At 55.5% G+C, this 26,866-nt stretch overlaps 1 protein-coding gene across 2 annotated transcripts in view; it reads right to left on the reverse strand.

The window, feature by feature from the left end:
• Positions 1-23,351, reverse strand: part of MPPED1 (metallophosphoesterase domain containing 1) — a 78,691-nt gene extending 55,340 nt beyond the window's left edge. The window contains exons 1-4 of one of the 2 annotated variants that reach the window (XM_032646349.1): positions 23,339-23,351; positions 16,539-16,979; positions 9,251-9,537; positions 443-624 (exon numbers count right to left, since the gene is read on the reverse strand). In XM_032646349.1, the coding sequence (XP_032502240.1) occupies positions 443-624; positions 9,251-9,474 (406 nt within the window). In that variant the 5' untranslated portion in view covers positions 9,475-9,537; positions 16,539-16,979; positions 23,339-23,351. Of the gene's footprint in view, positions 1-442; positions 625-9,250; positions 9,538-16,538; positions 16,980-21,566; positions 21,711-23,338 lie in introns of those variants that run through there. The other variant, XM_032646350.1, reaches the window with a different exon arrangement.
• Positions 23,352-26,866: the final 3,515 nt, after the last annotated feature.

Consider the following 26,866-nt stretch of genomic DNA (forward strand, 5'->3'; position numbering starts at 1 on the left):
GTGGCTGTACCTACCAGCTGAGGTGCCTGCCCTGACATCACTGTTCCCAGAGAGTCATTCATTCATCCGCCCATTCAGCCTCTTATCCGCTCATCAATTATTTACTCGGCATCTACCTGTACCAGGCACTTGGGGCTGGACACACACGTGGACAAAAACAAACCTGGACAAAATCCCTTTGGGAGGAAGTCTCCCAGGCCAAAAAAATCCCATCAACAAATGGAAAATCACAGCAGAGACAAGCGCTGGGGTAGGAGACCTCCTAGGTGTCATGGGAGAATGAGAGGGGTGTGGCCTGGTCCCGGAGGTCAGGGGGCTTCCCAGGGGAGGTGGACAGGTGACAAAGTCCAGGGAGGGGCCGGGCAGAGCAGGGAGGAAGGACGGTGGGCAGGGGGCCGCCCGAGTCCGGCTGCTCACAGGCACCACCCCTTCTGGCACCTACCCAGCCACTCGTTGAATTTCTTCACCTCGCTCGGGAGCCCCAGCTCGGTGAAGTCCCCGGCATGGATGAGCACGTCGCCGTAGGGCATCTGGATGGGGTCCGTCCTCGAGTGGGTGTCAGACACGCAGACAAAGCGGGTGTATCCGGGCGGCTTGGGGGCGTCATGAGGCACCGGGTCCACCCTGAGGGGAGAGAAGATCATGGGGTCATGGGGTCGCGGCGCTGCGAGCCTACAGCTCACGTCCCATCAACTCAGACCACAGCCAGGTCAGATCACACGTGGTCCAGATCACATCCGCCTGCCCACCTGCGTCCGAATCCTGCCCCTCCTGATCACTAGCCGGGCAAAACATTTCCCCCTGAGCCTCAGCTTCCCCTCTGTAACGTGGGAAGCCCTGAGGGTTGTTGCGAGGTAATGAGTGGGAAGGGCTGACAGGTACAACCGGGCACCTGTACCCGCCTGCACCTGTATGGCGACTACAGCTAACCTGCTGCTTGACAAGTAGTACCTCTCTACCTTTTTTTTTTTCATTATCAGCGCTTAAGGGGTCTTTTCTTCTTTTTTCTTTTTTTTTTTTTTTTTTTTTGCGGTACGCGGGCCTCTCACTGTCGTGGCCTCTCCCGTTGCGGAGCACAGGCTCCGGACGCGCAGGCTCAGCGGCCATGGCTCACGGGCCCAGCCGCTCCGCGGCATGTGGGATCTTCCCGGACCGGGGCACGAACCCGTGTCCCCTGCATCGGCAGGCGGACTCTCAACCACTGCGCCACCAGGGAAGCCCAAGGGGCCTTTTTAGATGTTTTTTCTACTCACCCCTCTCTCATAAAGTTCTAACACCACAGATATGCTGTATATCTGTTCATTTACTGTGCGTGTTTATCTGTGCTTTAGAATCAGAGTAAGATTTTTTTCACCCCCCCCAAACCAGTTTTCACCCCCTTGGGGCGTGCTATCAGCCCCATCAGGGATGCATGGACTGAGCTCCACCTTCCAGCTGGAAGATCCGACTCTCTGGCACTGTGCAGAGACAGCACAAGTAGCATCCGGGCAGAGCCACGAGGGAAGGGGGGAATTTCGTGGGAACTTGTGAAACAAAGCACTGAAGATAGGCAGCAATTTTCCAAAACTATGAGATGGTCCGATAGGGTTTAGAACAAGGGCTTTCCAAGGTCCTGTAGGAAAACAGTTCTGGAATCAGAAGACCAGGCTTCAGATCCCAGATCTGCTGCCCGTCACTAATGTGTAACCTTAGGAAAATGTCTGGCCTCGGTTTGCTCGTCTGTAAAATGGAGCGACCTCATTAGGCAACAATGCTCAGAAAATTAACAAGCTGCGCAACTGTTAAGTTCTTGGTCCCGGGGAGCCCCTGGGAGCCTTCTCGTGGCCCCCCCAGTTCAGGGCTCTCCCCGAGAGCCACACTCTGCCTCCTCAGCTGACTGATTTTTCCAGGCTCAAAACTGAAAAACAACGCAATGACATTTCAACGAGCTGCTCTCTCCCAACGAGGATGCCGCTCGAGGAGTTGTGTTTAAATCTAATTATGCGCCAGACCAAAGCGGCGCCACATCAGTTACATAAATACTTTTAAAGACATCTTTCTAATTATCCTTTCTTTTCTTCAGACAAAATACTTCGAAGGAACGTAACTAACACCTTACGAGAGACGCGGGTTCGGCATGCTGATGTGCGGGGAGCCCTAGCGCGCCCCGTCCATCGCAGCTACAGCGTCACATCGGCCCCTCCACGTCACCAGGCTGCGGCGGGAGGGGGTCGCGGGGCACCTCTCTGGGGGTGGTTAAGTCAAGTTAGAATCCCAGCAGGTCAGAGCTGGACCCGACCGGGGAGAAGAGGAAAAAATCCCTGAGTCTGGTGATGGCAACAGGAGGGTTCTGGAGCCCTTCTTCGTCCCTCTCATTCCTTCATTCATTCCCTCATTCACTCAACACAACACATCCTGAATGCCATCCTGAATGGGTACCAGCCCTGAGCTCAAAGCTGGGGAACTGAATGAACCAGACCTGATCCCAGACTGATGGTGGAGACAGACTTGGCCAGGAAACGACAATAAAGTCACAAGATTTGATGGGGCAGCAGAGGGGCTGGGGGCCAGAGAAGGCCCTAACCTGGCCTGGGGCCCCCTGAACTTTCCAGAAGGAGGTGATGCCTGAGCTGGTCTGGAAGCTCAAGTCTCCCTCCCAGTAATTCCTGCCACTCCTCTGTCCTCTGGGTCCCTCGCCCCACCCCATGTGACAGTCTTGCAGGGAGCTGGCCTGTGAATCCACCTGTCCGCCCCTAACACAGCTGACTGGACCAAGGCAGCCAATCACTACTGGGCTACTGGCCTGGCAAGGAACATGAGTGAGCCAATCAAATTCATTCAAATTCATTCATTCTTTCTTTCTTTCTTTCTTTTCTTTCCCTCCCTCCCTCCCTCCCTCCCTCCCTCCCTTCCTTCTTTCTTTCTTTCTTTCTTTCTTTTCACATACACTGAGGTTGTGAGGACACCACAAGGAAACAGAGAACAAGTCAAAGAGAAAAAAAAAGGAGACACAGGGAGTGAGATGCCACCCCCTGTGAGTCCCTTGTGGAGGAGCCCTGAGCAGTTCCCGCCATCAGCCAGCCAAGAGCACGCGAGTTGCACCGGCGCTAGTCAGGCTGGGCCTGCTGCTGGAGCCCAAGCTCTTTAATTAACTCTGTTCTTACTCCCCTCCGCCCCGAGGTTTCTGAGCTCAGTGAGGAGGCAAACCTAATAATCCCCAGAGAAAAGAAAATACTCTTATTTCCCAGCACTGTCCTCCGGCTATTTGGATTGCAGCAAACGCTCACCCTTGAAATAATAACAACAGTAATGATATTGATGATTTCCACAGGCTGAGAGCTCATTATGTGTTAAGCGCTTTACATGCATCTGCTCTCTTCACCCTCACAATGACTGTCTGAGCAGGGCACTGTGGTTGTGCCCATTTTATAGATGAGGAAACTGAGGAGCAGAAAAGGCTAACGTGCCCAGGATCTCAGCTATGGAAGCTGGTGGAGCTGGAATTTGAAGCTGGTTTTTAGTTCCAGAACTCACACCAAGCTGGACTATTTCCAGGCCTTCATTTCGTTCAGTCAATCTATGGACAAATGCTTCTTGAGTGCCCCCTAAATACCAAACACCTGCTAGGCACAGGATGGGACACCCATAGAGACCACCTCGTGCAGCTCCCAGAAACCCTGCCGGTGTTTAGAAGCGAGGAAAAGAGCGAGAAGAATGAAGATACGGAGAAAGAGAACGAGAGCACACAAAGGGTGGGAGGACTCGGCGGCATCATTTGAACCCTAGATCCAGCTGTGCCTGACGCTGGTCCAAACCTGGATTTCCTAGCTAATTATGTGAGCCAGTAAACTCTCTTTTACCCATAAGACAATTTGAATTGGGTTTCTGACACTTGCAATGGCAAAACCCTGGCTAACCCCTGAGTTCCAGCAGCCCTGTAGAGTAAGTGACTGAGGCCTGGAAAGGTTAGTCCCACATCCAGGGCACTTGCTAGTACGTTTAAGAGTAGAATTTGAACCTAGGCCTTCAGAACTGGAATTGGGGCATTTAACCTCACACCTTCTCGCGACTAGAAGAAACAAAGCAAAATGGTTATTCCAGAGTCGTTCTTCGTGGACCAGAGAGAAGGTATGGAAACAAGTGTTCCTGGTTTGGGGGGGGCCAAACCCGACTTTCCCAAAGCATCTGCCTGCTGAGGGGCCCCAATCAAGGCTGTGGCTCTTTCTCTCTCTCTCTCTGAGACCTATAATCTGTCACCACTCTCTCCAGCCTCACAAGGGATCTTCCCACCAGAATCCTGGCGGCAGGGATGGTGCAGAATAGAGAATGCAGCCTCCGGCACCTGGACCCAGCCTGGCACTCCGGCTCGGCGACTTCCTCGCTGTGCCCCGGACCCTCCCATCCTCCAGTCCAGCTCTGTAAGGTGGGAACCACCCAGGGCTGCCCCCTGCCGCCCATTTCCTGTGCCCTGGACCCCTTCTCGGTCTCTTTCTCCCCTAAGCCATTGGCTCCCTGGAAGTGCAGCTCCTGGTACCAAAGACTCATGTGGGCATCAGAAGCAGAGCCCCATCCCCCCACTACTTCCTGGGGAAATAGGGTACACTGAAAGCCAGGAGGTGGAGAGCAGAGGACTCGTTCCTTCAGTGAAGTTCCAAAACCACGTCCAGCCACGTAACTGGACACGAGCTGTGGCGTTCTAGAATGAGAGAGACCTCTGGTCCCCTCCTTTCATCCTACAAGTGGGGAAACGGAGGCCCAGAGGAGGGCAGGGACTGGTTGGCACTGGGCCACACTGCCCAAGGCTCTTTCCACGAAGCGCTGGCTCCGAGGTGACCTCCACCCTGAGTCCCTGTGCCTGCCCTTCCTCCCCACATCCTGGCTTTGCTTTTGCTGGTCTTCCGAGCTCCGGGGTTATGCCACCACCCCCAGGAAGCCCTCCTTGATCTCCCACCACACTCTTCCTGGGGCGTGCACCCTGCCTCATCCTTGCTCCCTTTTCTTTCCCTCCTCCTGTCCACTGTGCTAGGCTCAAGGGACAGCCCGTGCTGGTGGAGGGAACAGATGCTTAGAAAACTGTCCCACAAATGAATACATAAGCACAGGCTGAAGCCTGTGTCACGAAGGGGAGGCTCTGAGTGCTTAGATCGGGGTGGGGGGCCGTTAGGAAGGTCTGGGGAAGGGTCAGGGAAGGTGTCCCCAAGGAAGTGACACCTGGGTGAGATCTGAAGGATGAGTCTATGTTGTCAGGACAAAGAGTAGGGGAGGCAGAGGGAACAATGGAATGTCCCAGAAAACACGTAAAGAACAAATGTGTATGGGGGGGTGGGAGGAATTGGGAGATTGGGATGGACACATATACACTATTGATACTATGTATAAAGTGGACAACTAATGAGAACATACTGTATGGCACAGGGAACTCTACTTAACGCACTGTGGTGACCTAAACGGGAAGGAAATCCATAAAAGAGGGCATATATGTATATGTACAGCTGATTCATTTTGCTGTACAGTAGAAACTAACACAACACTGTAAAGCAACTATACTCCAATAAAAATTAATTTAAATAAAAAGCATAAATGTCCCAGAAACCAGAACTGCACCTGGAGCCCTTGGGGAGAGGGTGCGGGATGCTGCCTGAGAGCAGACAGAGCCCAGGTCAGGGCTTTCTTCCTGCCACGCCCGGGAGGGGCCGAGGCTGACCCTCACTGTCTCCTGGAGACCTCTCAGTGCACAGACGGTCTAGGGGCCACCGGGTCCCTTCTGAAGCCTCCGTCTCACCTAGCGAGGGGGTCGGCACCCCAACCTGGCGCAGAGGGGAGGGCCGGGGACAGGGGGCCAGTCCCAGCCTGACGCAGAGCAGTGCCCCGCCCTGCTGCAGTCTTCAAGGACCCTGCACAGCCTGACGTGCTTGGAGGGTCTTTAAATGGGTTAGTCTAGTATCCGCCGATGGGACTCCCTTTAAAGGCCAGAGAGGAGTCGCCATGCCTGGCACCAGCCCCGCCCCCCCATAAGGTGGATCCCCAGGGTAACCCTGTCCCGCAAACACTGCTCTCACCTTCTCACTGAGCAACAGGCCACCCGTCCACCTGCCCACCCAGGACTAAGGGGCCGGTGCCTGGAGGGGCTCTCCCCAGACCACCGCAGGGTTTCTCGGCCCCCAGGGTAAGGGGTCTTCCGTCTCAGGGCCCAAAACCCAGATCCAGACATTCACTTCTCAGGCAAAGACAGCCTCGTTACCGCCAGCGTCTCTGGGGGCAACTACATAAATCACAGGGCTCAATCGGAGGCCACGTTTGGACTGTCACTGTTGTTACTAAATGTAAATTGTGGATTTATTAAATAGGGCCCCTCGCTCCCTCACCCCAGAGACAAAGCCCAGGGTGGCGATAAATCACGTGTTGGGAAGCGGCATCCATCCTCCCGCGTCTCCCTCAGTGGAGACTCGCCACGGAAACCCACGTGCTTCCCTGGCGCGCTGGGTGTGAGTCCAAAGAACGGGGGTGGGAGGGAACAGCGCCCCGCCGAGTCCCCACGCGATCCGGCTTCACCCAGCTGTGTACAAAGTTGCATTTCAAAGGTGGGTTGACCCGAGCAGGCAATGAGAGAGCACCGGATGAGGAGTCCAGAACCAGGGCGCACTGTGTGCTCTTCCCAGGACCCGGCCCAAACCCCCAGCCTCCCCAGAGCCCCGCTGCCAATAAAGCCCGGAACCCTGGCCTCCCCAGAGCCCCGCTGCCAATAAAGCCCAGAACCCTGGCCTCAGGAGCAGGCAGGCTAGCCTGGAGCCCATACTCCTAACTAACCGGTGTGGTGGGCAGCTGCTCACAAGCACCCCGAGAGGACGGATAAATGGATGAATGAACAAATAACCCGCAGTCGTTAAGCGGGGGAATCACCCTTCTCTCACCTGGTCATTCGCTGCCCTTCCTCAGGACACAGCCCGGCCCACGGGGGCCCGCGTGGCTCCTGCCCAGCGCACCCTCCACCCAGCTGGGCGCTCCTGCACTTCCCAGCCGCCCCCCGGCTCAGACCCTGCGGCAACTTCTGCCTGGCCTGTTTCCCCCTCCCAACTTGCTGCCCTCACTCCTCGTCCTCTGGGTCTCAACCTAAAAGTCAGCTCTTCCAGGGGGTCCTTCCTCAGCCCCTTGGCCGCCCTGTCTCCTGACTTCTGTTGCCCTAGCCCTGTTCTGGGACTGGGGGCTGCCCGGCGGGGGTGTTCTGCAGGACAGCTCTCTGCCTGCTGCTACTCAGCTGTATCTGCGGTGCCCAGGGGCCCCTCTAATGGGTGTGCAGACAAATGGGCACAGACACATACCCCACCTGCTCTGCCCGAGGGGCCCGGTGCTCTCGCCCGTCGCCAGTGGCATCCGGGGACCTCAGGCACTGTCACTTCCAGCCCAGGAGGATAAACCCCAGCAACAGAAGAGAAAACCCAGCCCTGGGAGGGCCTTCCCCCCTGCAGCAGCCCTGCCAGGCCTCGAGGTCCCAGAGACCAAGGAAGAGCGGGCCTGAGACCCAGGGCCTCCCATCCTGCCCAAATCTGCCAATCTGGTTCCAAAATGGGTACTGGGGTTAGTTTCCCAAAGAGAAGTCGACCAAAAAATAAAGTAAGCTGCTACTGACAGGCCAGCCCCGCGGCTCCCACGGAAATGAACGTTTTCCAGAGCAGGCGCTGCAGGGAAGAGGGTGTTCCCAGCGCTGGAACCCACCCCCAGGCCTGGTGCCCACCTGCCTTCCAGAGCCCCTTCTCCCACGAATAGTCTCTCTGCACCCATCCTCTACGACAGAAGACCAGTCCCGAGGGAACCACACAGTAACAAGAGGCAGCAACCTCCCCACCCCACTTCCAGGCCCGGGTGTGGAGACCCCCTGGCTCCTTCTCTACGTGGGCCGCGTGCTACATTCTCCCGTCTCCCCGAAGGGACAGCCGCTAATACCTCACCTGACCACTGCTCCCTAGAGACGGTACTCAAGGTCCTAGAGGAAGCTGGGGTCTGTGTCCTCATGGGGGCACCTGACCCAGCCTGGGCGTCAGGGGGGCCTGCTCTGAGCCCCAGAGCCCAGGAGCAGCCCCATCGCAGCTCTGACCTCCATGTGCTCTCACTGGGAACTCGCGGGGCTCCCCCCTCGTCAGGGGCTTGTCAGAGACCCAGACCCAGCACAGGGGCACCCCAAAGGGCTGAGAGAAGTTTCAGCAACGGAGCAGACGAATGTCTAAACTCTCAGATGGAGGCACGTACGTACTTAACGTCCACAGACATCACAGCAAAAGGATGCTAAGCATGGAGAATGCCCTGGGCTGGAGACGGGTGTCAGTTCTGGTGCCTGCCAGCTGTGTGGGCTCGCGTGGGTCACCTGTCTGGGCCTCTGCTTCCTCACCAGGTAAGCCCTGTGGTGCAGGGCTGATGGGAGCGGGCAGCGGGGACAAAGGACGAGGACGTTCTGGCAACATCCGGAGTCGCCCAGGGCAGGGCCAGGAATTTATCCACCTCCACCCTGTGCCACCTGCACCCCTCCCGACCACTGGAAAGAAATCCAGGGAGCGGGAGAAAGGTTCTACCTGTGCACAGGAGTCCCGAGTCTATGTTCTCGCTGCGGCCCCACTGCTGGGGCACCCCTGGTATTTTCCATCAGCCCCAAAGGGCGGGCAGCAGAATTCCCCAGTCCTTTTGGAAAGCATCTCTGCTTTTTCGACAGAAGCAAAGGGGGTCTGGGCAAAAGGGATGGGCAGAGGGAAGAGAGGACAGCCAGGCCAAGCCCAGGGTCCTACCCTGCCATGGGGCCTGCAGCAAGTCCCGTCCCCTCCCTGGGCCTCGTCCTCCCCATCTGTACAACAAGGAACATGAATTAGACCAGGGGGTCAGTAACCCAATACCAAATACCAAGAAGCGGCAGCTGGAACTCAGCTCCCCAGACATTGCCACGAGGACGTATGGGCCTGCGGTTGCCAGGATGTTGGGCTTTGTACGGCAAAGCCAGAAGTCTGGATTTTCGTGTGCAATCACCTCCTTTTTCAATATTTGTAAAACATTCTCCTGGCCAAATGAAACAAGACTCCAGGCCAGAACCGGCCCACAGGCCAGCACGCTGCAACTTCTCCCACATCCCTCCCAACTCAGAGCCTCGCTGATCTGGGGATCCCAGAACCGTTGCATGAGACGCTTGGGCCCAGAAGCCAGGAGGCACCCCGAGTCCAGGAGCCCACCCCGGACGGCCCTCACCACCCACACCTTCCACCCTGCAGTCCCGTCGGAGACGCCCACTCACATCTGCACGTGCGGCGGCTGGAAGCGGCCCTGGTTGATGTTGTAGAAGGTGAAGGCCTGGGTGGGGTTGGAGCTGTACTCATCCACCTCGATGATGAGCCGACTGTGCTGGTGCCTCCGAGCGGCCATCACGTGGGACTGGGAGAAGGCCATGCCCAGGCCGCAGGGCAGGAGGGCCAGGGCCTCTGCTTTCAGGACGCCGGGATCCCACCTAGCGCGCCACATGGACTTCCGCAGGCCGCCCGGGCATCTCCCGCCGCCCGGCCCCGAGCCAGACCTGGGAACAGACTGAGGAGACGGAGCAGAACCGTGCGACAGTTAATCTGTTTGGGATTTGCTTTATTTAATGTCAGATGAAGATTTAGAAAGAGGGAGAGGGCGGGGGAGAGAGAAAAAAAAAAAAAAAAACACAGTCGTACAGCTCAAAAACTCATTACAAATCTTTCCAACTCAGCAGTTTGACGAATATACTTTGGTGAAAAGAAAAGGGAAGGGAGGGAGGGGACCAAAAAAAAAAACCCACAACGCCATGGACGGATGCATGCATGGTCCAACATGTTTAAATACTTAAGACTTTTTTTTTTTTTTTTTTTTGCCTTCGACAAAACCCCCCAGAGCCCACAGCGTGGCCGTGAGATGCGGAAGACAATGGCTGGTATTCTGGAAACAGGTAAGGTAAGTTTTACTTTTCGGAACTGGGGAATAGGAAGGATTCACCTCCAACCCCACCCGCTCCCCTCAGACCCCCCCACCAACACACTCCCACACGGCCACACCCCTACAAGCCCGAGCAGGTGGGGAAAGCACGGGCACAAATTCCTTCATCAACCACCATTTCGCCTAAAGCTATCGTTTTAGCAGCGCCCGGAGAAGGGATTTTCCCAGAAAGACTGCCATACACCAACTCAGCTCAGAGGGTGGCCATGGTCGGGCGTGGGGTGGGAATCTACTTAAAAAAAACAAAAAAAACACAAAAAACCAACAACCTTCTCAAATGCCTTGTAAGGATCTCAGGAATTCCGATGTTCCCAGTCAAACCTTGAATCCACTCAAATCACAGCTTACAAACGCTATAGATATTTTTTTCATTTCTTTCATTGGAAAGTACAGTTTGCATTTGTAGTTACTAGATGAAAATGTCCCTTTTTGATTCCAACTCGGCTATGTGAAATCCTGGAAACAAGACTGCATCTTACCCTGACACACACACTTGCCATGACGGCCCTTGCTTCCCCATTAAGAGCATCGTTTTTCTTGTTCTTTTCCATAATCTGTTTTTTAACTATGTAAACAGGAAATGCCTCAAAGATTCGGATTTTTTGGGGGGTTTTGGTCATTAAGACCCTCCGACGATTGTATCTACACTTCATTTAACCAAGGAGAAAATAACATCATTTAAACTATTCCTGGACAGTCAGATCCCAGTCACGTTAAAGGAAGAAAAATCCCCTTTGCTTTGCACATGGAAGAAGAATGGACACAGTCAGAAAACAAATTAGATTAGGAAAATGACAAAAATTAGAGACTGGAGAACATTTTAATTAGGTGCAAAGGAGAAATGGATTATTATTTTTTTAATTCTCAACAATCATGCCCATACAAGGTACAATAAATACCAATATCCTTCTGCTCTCCCGTCACCATCCTCCCCCACCCCCAAAAATGCATCCTGACTCAGAATACACATCCCTCCTTTCCACTTGGGAAGATACGGAGAAAAAACTCAGCCTTTTCCCTCCAGGACGCACTTGCTCCCGTTCTTTGTCCTGTTCGTTGTTTCTAACGAATCGGTTCCCGCAGCGGATGCAGCGTGGCAGGCCTCCTAGCTGGGTGAGTCAGGGTGTCCAGGCCTCGGGGCCTGTGCCCATCCTGTTTACCCCGGGAGAGGCCGCCAGGCAGCAGACACCGAGGTCCAGGGCTCCAACAGCCCAGATCTGAACAAGAGTTTGAGGCCCAGCCTGGAGCTGACCTGCTGTGTGACCTTAAGCCAACTTCCTAATCTAAGTCTTAGCTTCGTCTTCTGGGAAGTGGGTGTGATAACAGTAACATCGCCCCCCAGGGTAGCTGCGCAGGTTGAACGAACAGGAATTCTGAGCACAGTGCCCGGCAGGCACCAAGTGCCCAGCTAATGTTCGCCCTTACCATTATAATCACTGTTCAGTTCAATCGGGGACCTGTGTACGGAAGGCCTGCTGTGGGCAGGCGCTGCCCAGGTGCTGGGGCACCTGTGGTCCAGGGGTGTCCAGTGTGAGCAAAGGGTGCAGCTCCAGGAGCCCCGAAGAACCGCAGTTTTCTCAAATGTAAGCTGACTACGTCAAGCCCCTGCTTGAAATCCTTACCGTGGCTTACCGTGGCTCCTCTGATGAGGACCCACGGCCCGCGGGCCCTGCCCACACTCCAGCCACACCGGTCTGTGCCCAGCAGGCTCCAGTGCCCAGAGGCCTCTAGCTGATGAGTGCTGTGCGCTGGTTCAGAGCACGCAGTTCCAACACTTTCAAGGGGCCCCTCTCTAAGGCTCACCACCTACCTGTGGCATAGGTGTCCCAATACCCCCCATTCTGCAGATGTGAACGGTGTGTCACAGAGAAGTGAGGTCTCTTGCCCAAGGCCAGCACAGAGAGAGGGTGGTGCTGAGACCTGGACACAGGCAGCCTAGACCCCCCTTGGCCTCCTCTCTATCTGGCCAAACTCACCCTTCACCCCTCAACAACGCCAGTATTTCCTCGGAGAGGCCTTGATCAGGGGTCCTCGCCCCAGGGTCCCACGAAGAGCCTGGATGTCCCCTGGGGGCTGAGCCTAGGTCTCCCTCACTCACCCTGGTACGTCAGGTCAAGCCCCAGCAGCTCTGTGACCTGCCAGGGGCTCTGATTCCTCGTCCACGAAATGGAGAGAAAATAGTACCCATGTCATACAGTCGTGAAGATTAAATGAGGTGACACATGTAAACTGCTTTCCACAGAGCCCAGCACGTAGTAGATGCTCCAAAACGTTGTTATTGTTGTTTTTATCACCATCATCATCACCCCAGGGCCCAGCACAGATGCTTCATAAATACTGAATTAGTGAATGTATGGATGCAGGGATGGATGGAAGGATGGAGAAATGGAGGGAAGGATGCAGGGATGGATGAAGGGAGGGGTGTGGGGATGGGGCCCTCCACCCACCCCTGCCCCCAAGGAGCGGGCGCCTGCATGCCCTGCAGCAAGGCTAGCCACAGTGGGAGAGAACCTGTCTGCACCAGGGGACTCGGCCAGAAAACGCAGGCTGCAAGGCGTCCCGGGAGGCGCTCCGCAGTGAAATGCTGCATTTCACATAAAGGGGGTTTGCAATGGGCCCTGCTCAGAGAAATCAGGGAAACTGGGAACGCAGAGCCTTCTTTTAATACCCATTTAATATTTATGGAGCGGCAGCAGCGCCAGCCACTGTGCGGAGAACGCAGCCGATCCACGGAGGGGGAGCAGCGATTCCCAAACAAACGGCTTGGAGCTGGGAGGCATTTACACCTGGTCCACAAAACAACACAGCACAGAGGCGACGTGGAGGGTGCCGGGACCCGCTGCGGGGGAGACGACCTGGGCTTCCATCCTGGCTCTCTGTCCAGTGGAATGACCTTGAGCAAGTTACACATCCTGGCTGGGCCACCGGGGCCTCCTCCGTGCCAGTGGGCAGGAAGGAAATGGGACTACGAAGAGGAGGGTGGAATAGACTGATTCATGCATTTACTTATTCAACAAATGTTGAGCTTGGCCCTATGTGCCATCACCGGTCCAGATGCCGCAAAGAGCAGTGAAAGAATCAACAGGTCACAGCCCTCAAGGAACCGGAGGTGGGGGCAAGAAAGCAAACACATAGGTAAATAGAAAAGATACTTCCAGATAATAATAGGTACCTGGAAGAAGACAGAATGGGGTGATGCAATAATGAGTACTGGGGGAGAAGACGGTTGTTACTTCCAATTGATGATCAAGAAAGTCCTGTATAAAGAGGTGCCATCACCTCAAAAGTGAATGCTGAGAGGGAGCCAGACCTGGGAAAGAGAACCAAGGCAGAGGGAGCAGCAAGTGCAAAGGCCCTGAGGCAGAGACGGCATCAACAAACAGTCTCATCATATTATTATTGTTCTTGGCCCCTGGTGTGCTTCTGCAATGGAGGAGGGCCTGGAATTTGAGGTCAGAGGTTCAGGGTTCAAATTCGGTGCTGTTTAGCTACGGGACCCTGGGCAGTCACTTAACCTCTCTGTGCTTCCACTTCCTCATCGGTCGCGTCAGGAGGTGACAGATGGGGTGACGGGAGCCTTGTGCCAGCCCCTCCATAAAGGACCAGTCAGCTCAGATGGGGAGAGTTGAAAACTTCTTGTTGAAAAACTCCTTCCATTCTTTAGGGCTCGCTGTTCAAAAGTCTTATTCTTTCACAAGGTGGTTTCTCTTTTTGTTTTCCCCTCAGAGACATTTATTTGTTGGTCCTCAGGTGCCTTGAGGCGAGTCAGGCCAGGAGGAGCCTGGATGCCGGTCGAGGCACCAGGCGGCTATTAGCTATTAGGGACGGACGGTACGGAAGCTCATACCCGGGAGAGAGGCCGACCTGGGCCCCACCTCCCGCTGCTGCCTCCACAACCTTGTCTGCCCTCCTTGCTGCATCACCAAGGCCACACACCACACCAGCCTCCAGAACCAAGGTGCTAACACGCACTCTGACCACGCCATTCCCTCCCACACACTGGATCTCGTCAGGAGCCCGGCTCCTTAGATCAGCCCAGGAGCTCACACCTGCCCCCAGCCTCACCACTCAGGCCAAGCTCTCCACTCCAGGATTCCCCAGCACACCGGGAGTCCCACCTCTGAGCCTTCGCACTTGCTGTTCCCTCCGCCTGGAAGGCTCCACGCACCACCCCCACCTGTGCACACACACCTGTTTCCTGGCTCGGGGCCTTGGGAAGATGCCCCCCCACCCCCGGCCGCCACCGACTCTGACCTCCCTGGGGTTTCTCTCACCGAAGCTCCCAGAGTAATGTCCTGTGTCTGGGCTGAGACGCCAAAGAATAAAACAATAGACAAACGAATGAGTGAGTAAGAGAAACCGTACAGGCCCTCAGGTACCAAGCCCAGACTCCAAAGCAGCTTTAACCTCCTCAGATTTTGGGTTTCTCACCTGTAAACATGTGGAGGCTAAACCTCCCTCCCAGAGCCATTGGCAGGAGTGCAGGACACGGTACCTGCAAACGCACCTGGCTGAGAGCCAGCATCCAGTAGGTTCTCACTAAGCATCTCTTCTACTGGGGTTAGAAAGTTCCGATGAAACCCAGGAGCTCTTCCAGGAACTTCCGAGAATCGAGCAGAGATTTTCAGATAATCAGGGGGCTCCTGGCCCCTGCCCTCCCATCCAGTACTGGGTGAGTCAGAGGTCACTCCTTCCCAGGGTGCTATGATTGGACACACCCTGTACCACCCGCCCTTGACTAGTTTTCTAGGCAAACTTCATCACTCCCTCACCCAGGTCACCGCAGAACACCGGTCAGCCCTGAAACACCCACTTGCCCCCTCGAGGGCAGGCCCTGGTCTGGGACCCAAATGACTCAGATACGAAACTGACCCTCAAAGGGCTTGGAGCCCCGCAGGAGCAGCTGGACAGATCAGCAGGGCAGCTCAGACCCCTTTATGAGGGGGTAGAGGGGAGGGGCCTGGAGGGCCCCCGAGAAGGCCCCTACCAAACGATGAGGCCCCTGGCACGTGCTGAAGGCCCAAAAGGAGACACTGAGAAGGACCTCGGCTTACACGGAGCATCTTAATAGCGGGTGGATTTCTGCAAAGGAGACAAGACACTTGGGTGGTCCCGGCAGCCCAAATCTGCCCAACAGATATGGAAGGGAAATCTACAAGCCACCGCGCTGCCGGGGTTGCCGATCTGCAGACCAAAGACAGCTTCCCTTTGCCACACGGCTTGAGGCAGCCACTCCCTCAGGCTCTTCAGAGCCAGGGTGGGCTCGGGACAGTCCCGGTTCACATCTGCTGTCCCCGGTCAGTCATTACGACCAGCATCCTCTCCAGCTCTCAAAAGTGCCCCCATTTCAATAGCTGAAAATATCATAAAGGGTAAAGGTTGCCGTAATCCAAGCCAACCAGAGGCTGTGAAGGCGACCACCCCCAAAAGGTACCAACGTCTCTCTCTCTCCATCACTGGCATGTCTGTAGCCATAACTTGAGGCCGGGACGATACTGTGCTGTCCTGAGCCCGAAACTCGGATGACAATCGATGATTACACAGGGGTGACTGTCCATTAAACAGGAGAAGCCCCCTGAGAAACATGTGCCCCGAGAGCCTTTCCCACAGCAGCGTTCTGACGAAGCCCAACACCTGGAGAGTGTCCCCAGGATTCCAACCCTGTCTTCACTCCCACTCCTCTCCTCCCTGGACCGCGAGTGGGGGGCAGCCAGCAGCCCCAGCCCCTGCAACGGGTCAGCCCAGCATGCAGACGACTGTCTCTGGCTGGTCGCCCAGAGCGATGCAGAGAGGAAGGCGGCTCAGCCCAACGCCCTGCTCGCTGAAGCTTTTGTTGAGAACTTAGCGGCAAAAGGCGGCAAAACGTTGCAGAAAAACCACGCCCACGCTAACACCTAAGTTGTGCTCCCCCGCAAAGCAAAACGCAGGAGAAATCATATTTAACAGAAAAGTGCCCAGGTGTGGGGATTTGGGAATGACTCTTTTACAGGTCATGCTTCCACACGAGCTCAAAAGTCACTTTTAAACTGGTTTTTTTTCCCGTTGTTTTGCTCATGCCTGAAAATATGCAATTGATTAGTCAGTAGTTGAAAATGTCAGAAAGGGTAAAAAAAAACCAAAAAAAAACATAGGAACTCAAAGGAAAGGAAAAAGAACAAACAGCCCAGTAGGAAAAAAATCAGACCCAATCCCCCCATGTGTCTGAAATGACAGCCCTTATGTTTGACCCCCTTCTTTATCAACTGTGGGTTTCCAAGGGGAAAAAAAAAAAAAATACTGGCCTGCAGCTGGTATTAGCAGCCACGTTGAATAAGCTGATGGGCTAAGTCGATGAAGGAATCCACAAATATTGTGAAAATTAGACCATATTCCTTGAAAAAGGATCAACCACGAGTGACTTTAAAGCATTACCACTTTAAAACCTTTTAGCTGAGCCCATTTTGAATTATGACTACATGATTTTAAATTACACTTTCTAATTCCTCGCCGCCTACCCCCCCCCCAAGCAGTCGCTGCCGCTTCATTTTCCAATTATGTACTTTTATTTCAGAATGATGAAGAGTGCTACTTACTGGATCATGTCCTGTCTGCCACAAATAGCTGCTCACTTATTCCTTTAATTTTAGATATGAATGCAGTCAGTTCACCCCGCTGGTCTTCAAATTCGGAATATTCTCCATTCCCGGAGCACTGAACGAGGCCCGAGAAGCAAAGAAACCCTCAAAGCTCGGGCTGAGAAATACGTTTGTAAAGCACTGCTCTGCTCCATAAATTATTATAATTCTTGGTGCTTTCTATATCCATCTAGCAGATCAGCAATCACATAAATAATGGTGAATGCACTGATTTTTCTTCTGCAAAGTGCTATGTCCTAGTTTTCGAAATAAAGCATTTGGAGAGTCGCGTATCTGTGGAGTTGAGATGGGAAGCTGCTCGGATCCATTTCAAACAAGCACGCACACATACCCACACGCGAAAGGAAATACGAGTTACACGTGAAAAAAATCAGCATTCTGCATCCTTTTCCCACGGACGCGTCAAGTAACACTCAACATTAATGGAGGTGTGGGATGCACATGGTTGGGGAGGGGGAGAAGCAAGGGGGTCTGGGGTGCTCAGCGTTCAGTTACAATTTGCAAAGAACGTGAACGTGGATTTACAGTTCTCATGGAAATCTATTAAACAGATGTCACCGAAGCATAATCAAATCGGCACTATGGTAATTCTACACTTAAGTCTGAGATTGGGGTTTTGCCATTTTTATGATCAGTTTAAGTGCATTTTTTTGTGATCATGTGGGAATTTGCAATTAAGGATTAAATCTCCAAAGTATGATCAGTTAACTAATGTGTCTGAATGGCAAACTTGCGAAAAGCAAAACTCCATTCTCCACAACCCCCCCCACCCCACCCCCGGCACACACACACCCCTTTGTGCGGGGAGCCTAGGGTGGGGGAGGGAACGTTTGCCTTTTCCACGAGCATTGCAATGCCAAAAGCACTTCGTTGTGAAGGGGGAAAGGCAGGGTGCAGGGTAGCCGGTGCAGTATATTTTGCAGCCTTGCAGGCTGCGGTACTGCCGGAAAATGCAAAAGCATGAAATGAAGGGGAAACGGGAGGCAGAGGCACCATTTTCCCCTTAAAGTGATGAAATTAGCATGAAAATACACATGAAACTTTCATGTGTATCAACGCTGAGCCTCAAATCCTTCTTGGAAGGAGGGGATGGAAATGTGAAGTCATGCAGTAGAAGCAAACTTTCAGGGTTTGGGGTGGGTTGGGGTGGTGGAGAGAGACACCTACTCCATCCTTGAGTCTGGACTCAACGCATCTCACAATCAACCAGAGGGAAGACATTTTTTGGGGGGGGGTACCTGCATCTACTTATGATGTACGAGCAGAGTCTGACATCAAGCTGGCCAAGTTCACGTCCAAGAAAACTCCGCCAAATGGTAATTCACAGAAAGGTGTGGAAAGACCAAAGAACATCTCAAGCCACTATCTGAGTCCAAAGTTAAAACATATAATCCCGGGCTTCCCTGGTGGCGCAGTGGTTGGGAGTCCACCTGCCGATGCAGGGGACGCGGGTTCGTGCCCCGGTCCGGGAAGATCCCACGTGCCACAGAGCGGCTGGGCCCGTGAGCCGTGGCCGCTGAGCCTGCGCGTCCGGAGCCTGTGCTCCGCAACGGGAGAGGCCGCAACAGTGAGAGGCCCGTTTACCGCAAAAAAAAAAAAAAAAAACATATAATCCCAAATTGCTAAGATTTATTTTTTTTTCATGGGATTGGGCTGCCCTCGTTGGCCACAGATATTTTAAATGGAAATAAAGCAGAACTAAGTCTTGTCTCCTTAGCAGGGGGCAGGGGGAGAATCAAAATAAAGTGAAGCATTTGTTTTAGCAGCAGAATGGCCGTATCACCAGGGAGAGTCACAGCAAATCAAATTAACAGAGGAACTATTTATACCTTCTCTCCAAAACCACCCCCCAAAAAGGGGGCCTCTCTTTTTTTGGTCTCCCTTAGGGTTGCTTTTGCTTTTTACATTTTTGTCACTTCTTCAGACCCGAGTCACACAATGTCAGTGGCAGTTTGGAGAGGATGCTAGCTGGTGGTCTCATTCCGTGGGGACATCCACACCCCAGGAAACACGGCTGCAGGGAACTGCTTTCAGGGTGACCCAGCAGTCTAGATGGTTCTTGCTGTGTGACCCAGCATAGTCTAGATGGTTCTTCCCTTCGCCCCCTCTCCTCCCTGCCCCCCAAGTGTTTGGCATATCTGATCCTAGAGGGTGAGAAGTTTGGCCGGAAGGAAGACCCCACAAGCAGCCTGTCTCACATCTGCGATGCCATTAAGTGTGTGATCGGTGGGCACAGAGCAAGCCTGAGAACTCATTCCCGGGCTCCTGCACCTGGGGAGTCCCTTTCCCCAGGGTCCCTCGCTCCAGAGGTGCAGGCAGACAAAAGGTACCAATTTGCTGAACGGAGAGATCTCAGAGAGAAGAATGGAAAGGGGGGATGCTTGAAAAGACCCTTTTTCTGTTCCTGGTGAGGGAGGGGCAATGGGAGAGACATGTCACATTGTCACATTAAAGATTTTGACAGACAATTGAGGGATAATGCAGAAATTCCACCCTTACTGCAATGCACCGCCGAAACTTGAAAGGCATTAACTAACCTCCACTAATTGCATGTTTTTCTGTGCATAATATTTACTTGTTAAAAGTCTTTGCCTGGATGATTAATTTCCTCTGCCCTGCTCTTCGTGATCAGTTCACAGGCCTGAAATTGGGAAAACAAAATCATTTCGATAGATTTAAAAGACGATTGCACTTTGGGGAAGGTTTTCTGTTTTCCACTAGTCCAGAGCCCTCACCCAGAATGCTGATTTTTCTTCTTGAGTGCCACCCTTTAGTGAAATCCTGCTACCAACCTTAATTCCTCAGACAAGTGCAGAGAGATGTGTCCTGCGTTAGGTGAATGCCTACAAGGGAAAGTAGCAAGTTCAAGGGAAAACAAATGAACTTAAATTACTTTCTCGGATGAAGGTTTAATAGTGGACTGGGAAATTTTTAAAAAGCAGGCTTTTCTTGAATGGCTACTTTATGTGTCTGTGTATCCCTGACACGGTTTGGGCGCTAACAGAAAGATCCTAAAGCCCCAGTCTCTTACCTAAACTTAGACCTACTCTATCTGTCCATAAACACAGCCCACAGGGTTAGGGTGTATATGAATGATGTTAAGTGTTCCCACAGCAACTGCATCGGAGATACGACATCCCATATGTAGGTGACACTCTGAGCCTGCCCACATGAACATCATAGGGATCTACTTCAATCCAGGTCTTCGGAAATTCCTAGGACTAAGAAATAAATAGGAAGGCTGCCCCACGTTGAACCACTTCCGAATACGCGATCAAACCACTGTGACCGGATTATCGCCTTTTGACTAGCCATCGGCACCTCCACGGAGTTAGCACGCAAAGAGATGTAACCATTTCGCAGAAACCCATCTTAAGGAAAAAGATTTTACAAGTGCTGTGGGGCTGCCACTTGGAAAGCCAATTTGCAGGGAGCCGGGCGTCATGAAGCACCGTTTATTATGCATGGCTGCCACACCGCAGTCCCCACTGTGCCTGGCTCCACAATGCCTCCCAAGCACCCCCCGCTGGCTCTACAGCCCCGGTGTGCTCCCCACCACCAGAGGCCTGCCTCGGCCCAGCCAAATCCACCACCCCCTCCCCAAATGGTCTCTTAGTGCGTTGGCTCGCGTGGATGGAGGGCCTGGCTTCCAACTTGAATGTGGCCGTCAGCCGGTGGCCTCTGAGACATCCCCCAGAGCATTTTAGCCAATGTGACAAATTATTCATGAAGTTGGTTTAATTTTTTTTTTTTTTGCAAACACCAGGTAGGGTATTGACGATGGTAGTGTCTGCTTGGGCCTCCAGCATGGCTGGTCCCGGCTAACAAGCCTCCCACCACCATTCAAGTCCTGTGGGGCCAGCTCGCCCTCCACCAACCAGCCCACTTTTGTTCACTGGTCTAATTTCATAATTGTTTGCCACTTAACAAGCTCTCCTCTGGGCCATTCAATAGGGGCCTTGGAAATGGGGAGGGAGAGGCAACCAAGCCCCCAAGGGGAGCTGGGAAAGGCTCTGACCCATCACTGGGCAAAGACTTCCCAGAGAGCTCAGCGAGCGGCCTTGGGGGCCAGTTCCAGGGTGGGGCCACCTGATCCCACCTCCAGCCTCCCAGCCCCAGTGGAGAGGGGATGGGAGGGGAGGGGAGGGGATGGAAGACACGGTGGCCAAAGCTGTGGCCTGCCACAGACTCCTGGACACATCAGCTCTCAGACTGACCCTCTTCTGTCTCCACCGATTCCAGGGAGACTATGCGTGAATTCACTCTCTCATAACAAGTCGCAGAATAAACACACACGAGACAAAACTGTTCCTCAGCCTGGGCAGTCCATGAAATATTGCCTGCGTGGCTGGAACCTGCCTGGTCAGCCACTGAATCCCCTGTGCCCGGCGCACGGCAGACAGTAACAAATATGTACAGAATGAGTGAGTGGATGGACGGGTGGATGGGTGGGTGGATGGACGGATGGATGAAGTTTGCAGTAATGCCTAGCAAAAGTGGCCACTAGACCAGCATTAGTGCCCGCCTCCCTTGCCCCCAAGTACTAGCAGGGGCTTCGCTGCGCACAGTAGGCTCTCAACGACTAGGGGCTGCTATTGTTATCACCATCTTCATCCCTTGCACCCCACCAATCCGCTTCTTCCACCAGCAACTCCGCCAGCAGCCAGCAGCGACTGGCGAGCTGGGGAAAAGTTTCGCTGACCCCTCGGCCCCAGTCAGAGTCCAGCGCCCCGGCCGAGCCCCTCTCAGCGGCACCCGCTAGGCCGCCAGGGCAGTCGGGGTGCCCGGCCAGGGCGCCAGCACCCGGCAAAGGCAGCCAAAGTAACTTTGCTGGCGCCCCCGCGCCGCGCCGCGGGCGTCACCCCGTGCCTGGAGAGGGTCCCGGCCGCGACCCCGCCCGGCCCGGCGTCCGCGCCCCTCGTCCGCCGCGCCCCGGCCCGCGCCCGGCCCGCCCCCGGGCCCTACCTGGCCCCGGGCTCCTCTTCGGCGGCCGCGGCGGCCGCGAGCTGCAGCGCGCACGGAGGGAGGCAGGGGCCCGGCTCCGGGGAGGGAGGCGCGCAGGGGCGGGGGCTCCTCCGGCGGCGGCCGCCTTGCCGCGCGTCCGAGGCAGCAAGTGGGAGCCAGACTCCTCCTTCGGGGGGCGGGGGGCTCCCCGCCGCCAGCTCCCTCGCCCGCCCGCCCGCCTGCCCGCCCGCCGCGCGGCTCCGAGCCTCCCCAGCTCCCCCTCCCGCTGCCGCCCTCCTCCCTCCCCCCCTTCCTCCCCGCCTCCCCCCTCCCCGGCGCCGGGAGGGGCGCGCTCGCGCCTTCGGTCCCCGGTCCCGCGCGGCCGCCGCCGGGGCCCCCACCAAGCCGGCCAGGCCTCTGCCCCCGGCCCCCGCCCGGGCCCGGCGACGCATCCCGCCGCCCAGGGGAAGGGAGCTAGGGAGCCGGCCGGGGCGCGGGGAGGAGGAGCGGAGCCCGCGCTGCGGAAAAGGGCCGGCGGCTGCCTCGCCTCGCCCAGCGCCTCTCGCCGGCCCCGGGCCCGGCCGCGCGCGGGGTGGGCGGGGAGCGCGGCGGGGGCGCTCTCACTTCCCCAGACGCGGCAGCGGGCACCGCGTGCTGGGGCTTTCGCTGCTCCTTCCGGGGTGCCGCGGCCCCCTCCCCCGGCCCGGACCCTCTTCCAGGACCGCGAGGGTACCGGGCCCCGGACCCCTCCTGCCAGGAGTCTGAGAGTTCCCCTCCGCCCCCCTCTCCAAGAGATGTGGACCCCAGCCCCTAGGCTGCATAGGCCTGGCCCCCTTCCTGCGCCCCCATCTCTTCCCTCTGGGGGTCCCAGGTCCCCAATCCCGGGGTAGAATGGGTGGCCAGCAGAGGTCCAACCCGGAGCGGGCAGGTAAGCTGGTCTGGACCCGAGGACCTGGCCCTTGGCTTGAAGAAGGCCCTGACTTATTGGGGAGGGGGGAGAGCAACACCTCAGCTTCCGTGGCCCTACCCTGGGGAGTTTGAGAGGCTCCTTGTGACCTCTAGCCTCTGACATGGGTGGAGACTGGTGTCCACCGGCACAGGTCAGGCCAGGGCCTCCCAGACTGAGAGGCAGGTGAGAAGGAGGTGTAACTCCTCAGAGGTCCACCTAAGGCGCCCCAACAAATGTTTGTGGGTTCCCCTCCCCCAGCACACTCGCATTACCCCGTGCCTCCCACTTCCACCTTCATCAGAGCTTCAGACACAACCCCCAAGGACAGGATACCCCATGCGGGTGCCTCAGGCCTGGCCTGCCCCTGGGAAGAGCCAGTCTCGTAGGGTGGCAGACAGGGACAGGGCAGGTGAGGGCGGTGGGGAAGTGGGAACAGCTACCCAGTGGGGCTTCCTGGAGGTGGACCCACCCCAACTAAGTGTATGCAAGGAGAGAAGGTACGGAAAAGGCATTCCAGGCAGGGAACAGGGTTTGCAAAGGCCTCGGCGTACTTGTGATGGCAGCTTCAGTGGGGCTGAAGAAAGGAAACGTGCTGGAGGGGCCTCGGATGCCTGCCTAGGGGACTATCGGTGGCAGCCGTGGAAGGTTTATGAGCAGGGGCACCTGACCGAGTTCACCTTTTCAGAGTTTGCTCAGGCAGCCCTGACCGAAGGGGGAGGGGCTGAAGAGGGCAGAGACTGGAGCTGCGGAGGGAGACGAGGGGGGCCTGGGCGGCGGCCCTGAGGCCAGGACGGGGGGGGGGGGGGGGGGGGGGGTTCTGGCTGAGGGGGCCTCAGCTGGTCACCCCCTTCCTGCTTCCTTGTCTATGGACCTCACTTGGCAGAATCGCTGGGACGATTCTGGGGCAGAGTGAAGAGGCCAGGCTGGAAATACAAGGTCAGCCGGGCGAGTGGGAGGAACAGGTAAAACACGTGGTGGGTGGGTACAGCGATGGCAGGCCACTCAGTCTCCCTCCGGGGCCAGTCCTGGAAATCGGGTTCCCCAGTCCCCTCCCCCGCACCATGAGTACTTGCTCTGGCTCCCGAGGCCATGCTTACCTTTGCAGATGCCCAGCTCGAGTCTGCCTGGCCCCCTGAGGGTCAGAGCCCCAGGGCAGCCTCTCCCAGGCCAGGTGGAGAGGAGTGTGGGAGCAGTCACCCGGGAAGTTAGGAAAGTAACCCCAGGTAAAAGCACAGGCCTGCTGCCGGGGAGAAGGTTTGGTCAGTCCACTGTCAGCTTCACAGCTCAGGTGGCTGCAACATCCATCTGGTACCTGTGCCGTCCTGGGAACTGTGTGTCTGCCAGGCCTGTGTTGTGTGGCCAGGGATGCAGGGGTCACCCATGAAAGGCCAAAGGGGAGACACACCCAGAGAACACCCCAGACTGAGTGTCAGGTGGGAGGGAGGGATGCCCACCCTGGGGGATGGAGCAAGGCTTCCTGGAAGAGAGGGCCTAGGACTGGGCCTGGAAGAAAGGGCAGAATGTGGACGGGGGAGATGAGCCTGCTGGGCACTACCAACTGGGGGGAGGTGCGGACCCCTGAGGGACTGGAGCATTCCACAAGGCAGGCCTTGAATACCATGACCAGCAGGTCACGGGTGCCCCGAAGGCTTTTGAGCAAGATGCTCTGTGGTGTCGTGTCCCAGCACCCGGGACAAGGCCAATGTCAGGTGAGTGAGTGAATGAATAAGCAGATGAAAGATGAGATCCGCTGACCTAACCTCCCCTTGACACACAGAGCCTCCCAGCTCCTCCAGCCGGGCTGTCCAACTCTGGAGCCTGAAGGAGCATCCCAGACTCAGCGGGGAGCATCTTTCTCCCCCTCGGGATGCAGGCTTCCCAAGTACAATGTCTCCATGGGTCCATCCTACCTGCCTGGGAGACAGGGCTTGGGCTCAGTAGCCCAACAGACTCCACCTGTTACCTGCCAAGGACAAAGCCACAACTTGTTCGTGGCCTCAGGAGACCTGAGGGGATGTGTGGCTGGGGATGGTGGAGAATTTTTGGTCTTGGTCTTGAGGGGAGAGCAGAGACGTTCTTGTGACACTCATCCTCCAAGATCAGCTTCCTCACCACCTCTGATCCCACCGGGCCTCACCTCAGCTCCCAGATACCATCTCTTATCTTCCCAGGATATGCATTTATTGAGCAATTACTATATGCCTGGCACTTAGCACTTCCTTCGGAGCAAAGCATGAGCTTCCCACCAAAGGGGCCTGCATTACGTGCACCACCCAGTCCCAGACATTGAGCTCTGAACTTGACCCACACCTACCCTGGTCCAGGCTGCCTCCTGAAGGCCAGGCTGCTTTGGGCCCCAACCCTGCATCCCACAGGCCTGGAGCCCATCATAGATGCCCAGTGAACGGGCTCCGAAAGATTGAGAATGAGGAGTGCAGGATGGGCAGGGTAGACCCACTCCTAAAAGAGCAACCAATCTGGCAAACACAGCAGACATTCTGCTTTTGGAAAATTTAATAACACAGTGGTACTTGTTTGTGGAGACTAAGAGAAACACCACACAATCCCACACTGCTAAACCAGCCAGGGGATGGCCCGTTCAGCTGGGAAGCACTTCCCAGGCGCCTACTATGTGCTGGAAGCCAGAGAGAAGTCAGAGAAGGCAGGCTCTCTGCCCTCTGAGAGGCAGGTGGTCAGCAGATGCTCATGACACCAGAAGGAAGAGGGCAGCTGAGGGCAGGGACAAGGGCTGCAGATGCAGCCTGGGGATGCTTCAGAAAGGTGATGTGTGTGCTCCCAAGAAGGAAGACTTCACTACGAGGATAAATGGGACAGGGACAGCCCAGCAGAGGGACCGAGTGCAAAGCCGCAGAGCCTGGGAAGAGCATGGCGTGATATACCCTGGCCAAGAAATTCACCTTCCAGGAAGGTATCCCAGGGCAATAACTGCAGGCAGTTTATAATAGCCCCAAATCTGAAACAAGCTAGATGCCCAGCCAGAGGGGATCCGTTTTAAAAATTACTGTATGTCCAGGGAATTTCAAACAGCCAAATCCTGTTGCTGAAATGTGATGTGGCAGGAAAATGTCCATGCTCATCCCGCATCCCACAAACAAGTGAAGTAGGTTCCACAAGAGTGTACCTGATTCTGGGTTTTGAAAAATGAGAAACAGAAGAAAAGGAGTTAGGTAGAGCAAAATGCCAACCCTGGGGATCAGATTATGGGTGATTTTTAACTTTATTTATGGGACCTTTTTGTTGTCTTGAACTTTTCTATGATCATCAGAATATCGTGAGGGATGGAGAGGGGGGCATTCTGGGAGGGATGTGAGCAGAGTGGCAGGGGGGCATGTAGGGCAGGGGCTGCGATGAGCTGGAGGCATGGCAAGGCCCACGCCCTGGAGGGCTCTAGGGCCTTGTTGACCGAGGATCTCCTCAGGTCCTCCATGATGCCTGGCTCAGAGCCAGCCCGCAGGGTTCGGTTATTATTCAGTGGGTATTCACTGGGCCCCTACAGCATGCCAGGCGCTGTGTCAGGCCCCGGGAATCACCCTGGCAGAGGAAGCCAGAGGATTTTAGGGGAGGTGGGAATCAGCGTGGGCTAGGAGGGTTGGGAGAGGCTCCCTGGAGGAGGTGACCCAAGCTGGGGCTGGAAGGACGAAGCCTGGCTTGGCATCCCCACCTCTGCCCCATTATACCCCTCCAAGGTCTCCACCTGCCAGCACAGGTCTGTCTGGATACTGACACAGCCTAGAGGCAGGTCAGTTTCAATGCAGTCATCTGGCGTGGGCCTTACCCAGGTCTTCCTATCGGCCTAGCGCCCAGGTTAGAAAAGCCACAACCTGTCAGGGACCCCAGGCCCTGCCCACCTCTGGTGAGGCTCAGGTACAGCCTATAATGACTGCCCCAACTACTGAGCCACTGGTCCAAATCCTGCCTCTGCCACTTATAGCTTGTGACTCTGAACCTCAGTCTCTTCTTTTTTATGATTGTAAAGCTGGTACGATAATTTCTAACTTGAGGGCAGTGCCCATAGAGCACCCTGTACACAGGTGGCACTCAGCAGGTGGAGGCTGTTAACGCTGTCACAGTTCTTGATACCAAGTCTGGGGATCTGGATTCTAACCCAGTTCTGCCACTAACTTGCTTGGGACCTCGGGACATCCTCATGTTTCTCCAAGCCTCAGTTTTTTCAACCCGAGGAGAAAAGTGATGTAACAGCTTGCTCCCGGGCTTGCTCCAAGATGAATGACAAAATGTGGAAAGACCTCAGGAGTCCCCTCCTGCCCCCCGCTGAGGATCTGGCCAGGCTGTTGCCCAAATGAATCCTCCGCCCCGTTCCAGGGCGCTCCCCGCATATGACCCTCGGGCC

The sequence above is a fragment of the Phocoena sinus genome, chromosome 10 (genome assembly GCF_008692025.1).
Source record: "Phocoena sinus isolate mPhoSin1 chromosome 10, mPhoSin1.pri, whole genome shotgun sequence".
Lineage (NCBI taxonomy): Eukaryota > Metazoa > Chordata > Mammalia > Artiodactyla > Phocoenidae > Phocoena > Phocoena sinus.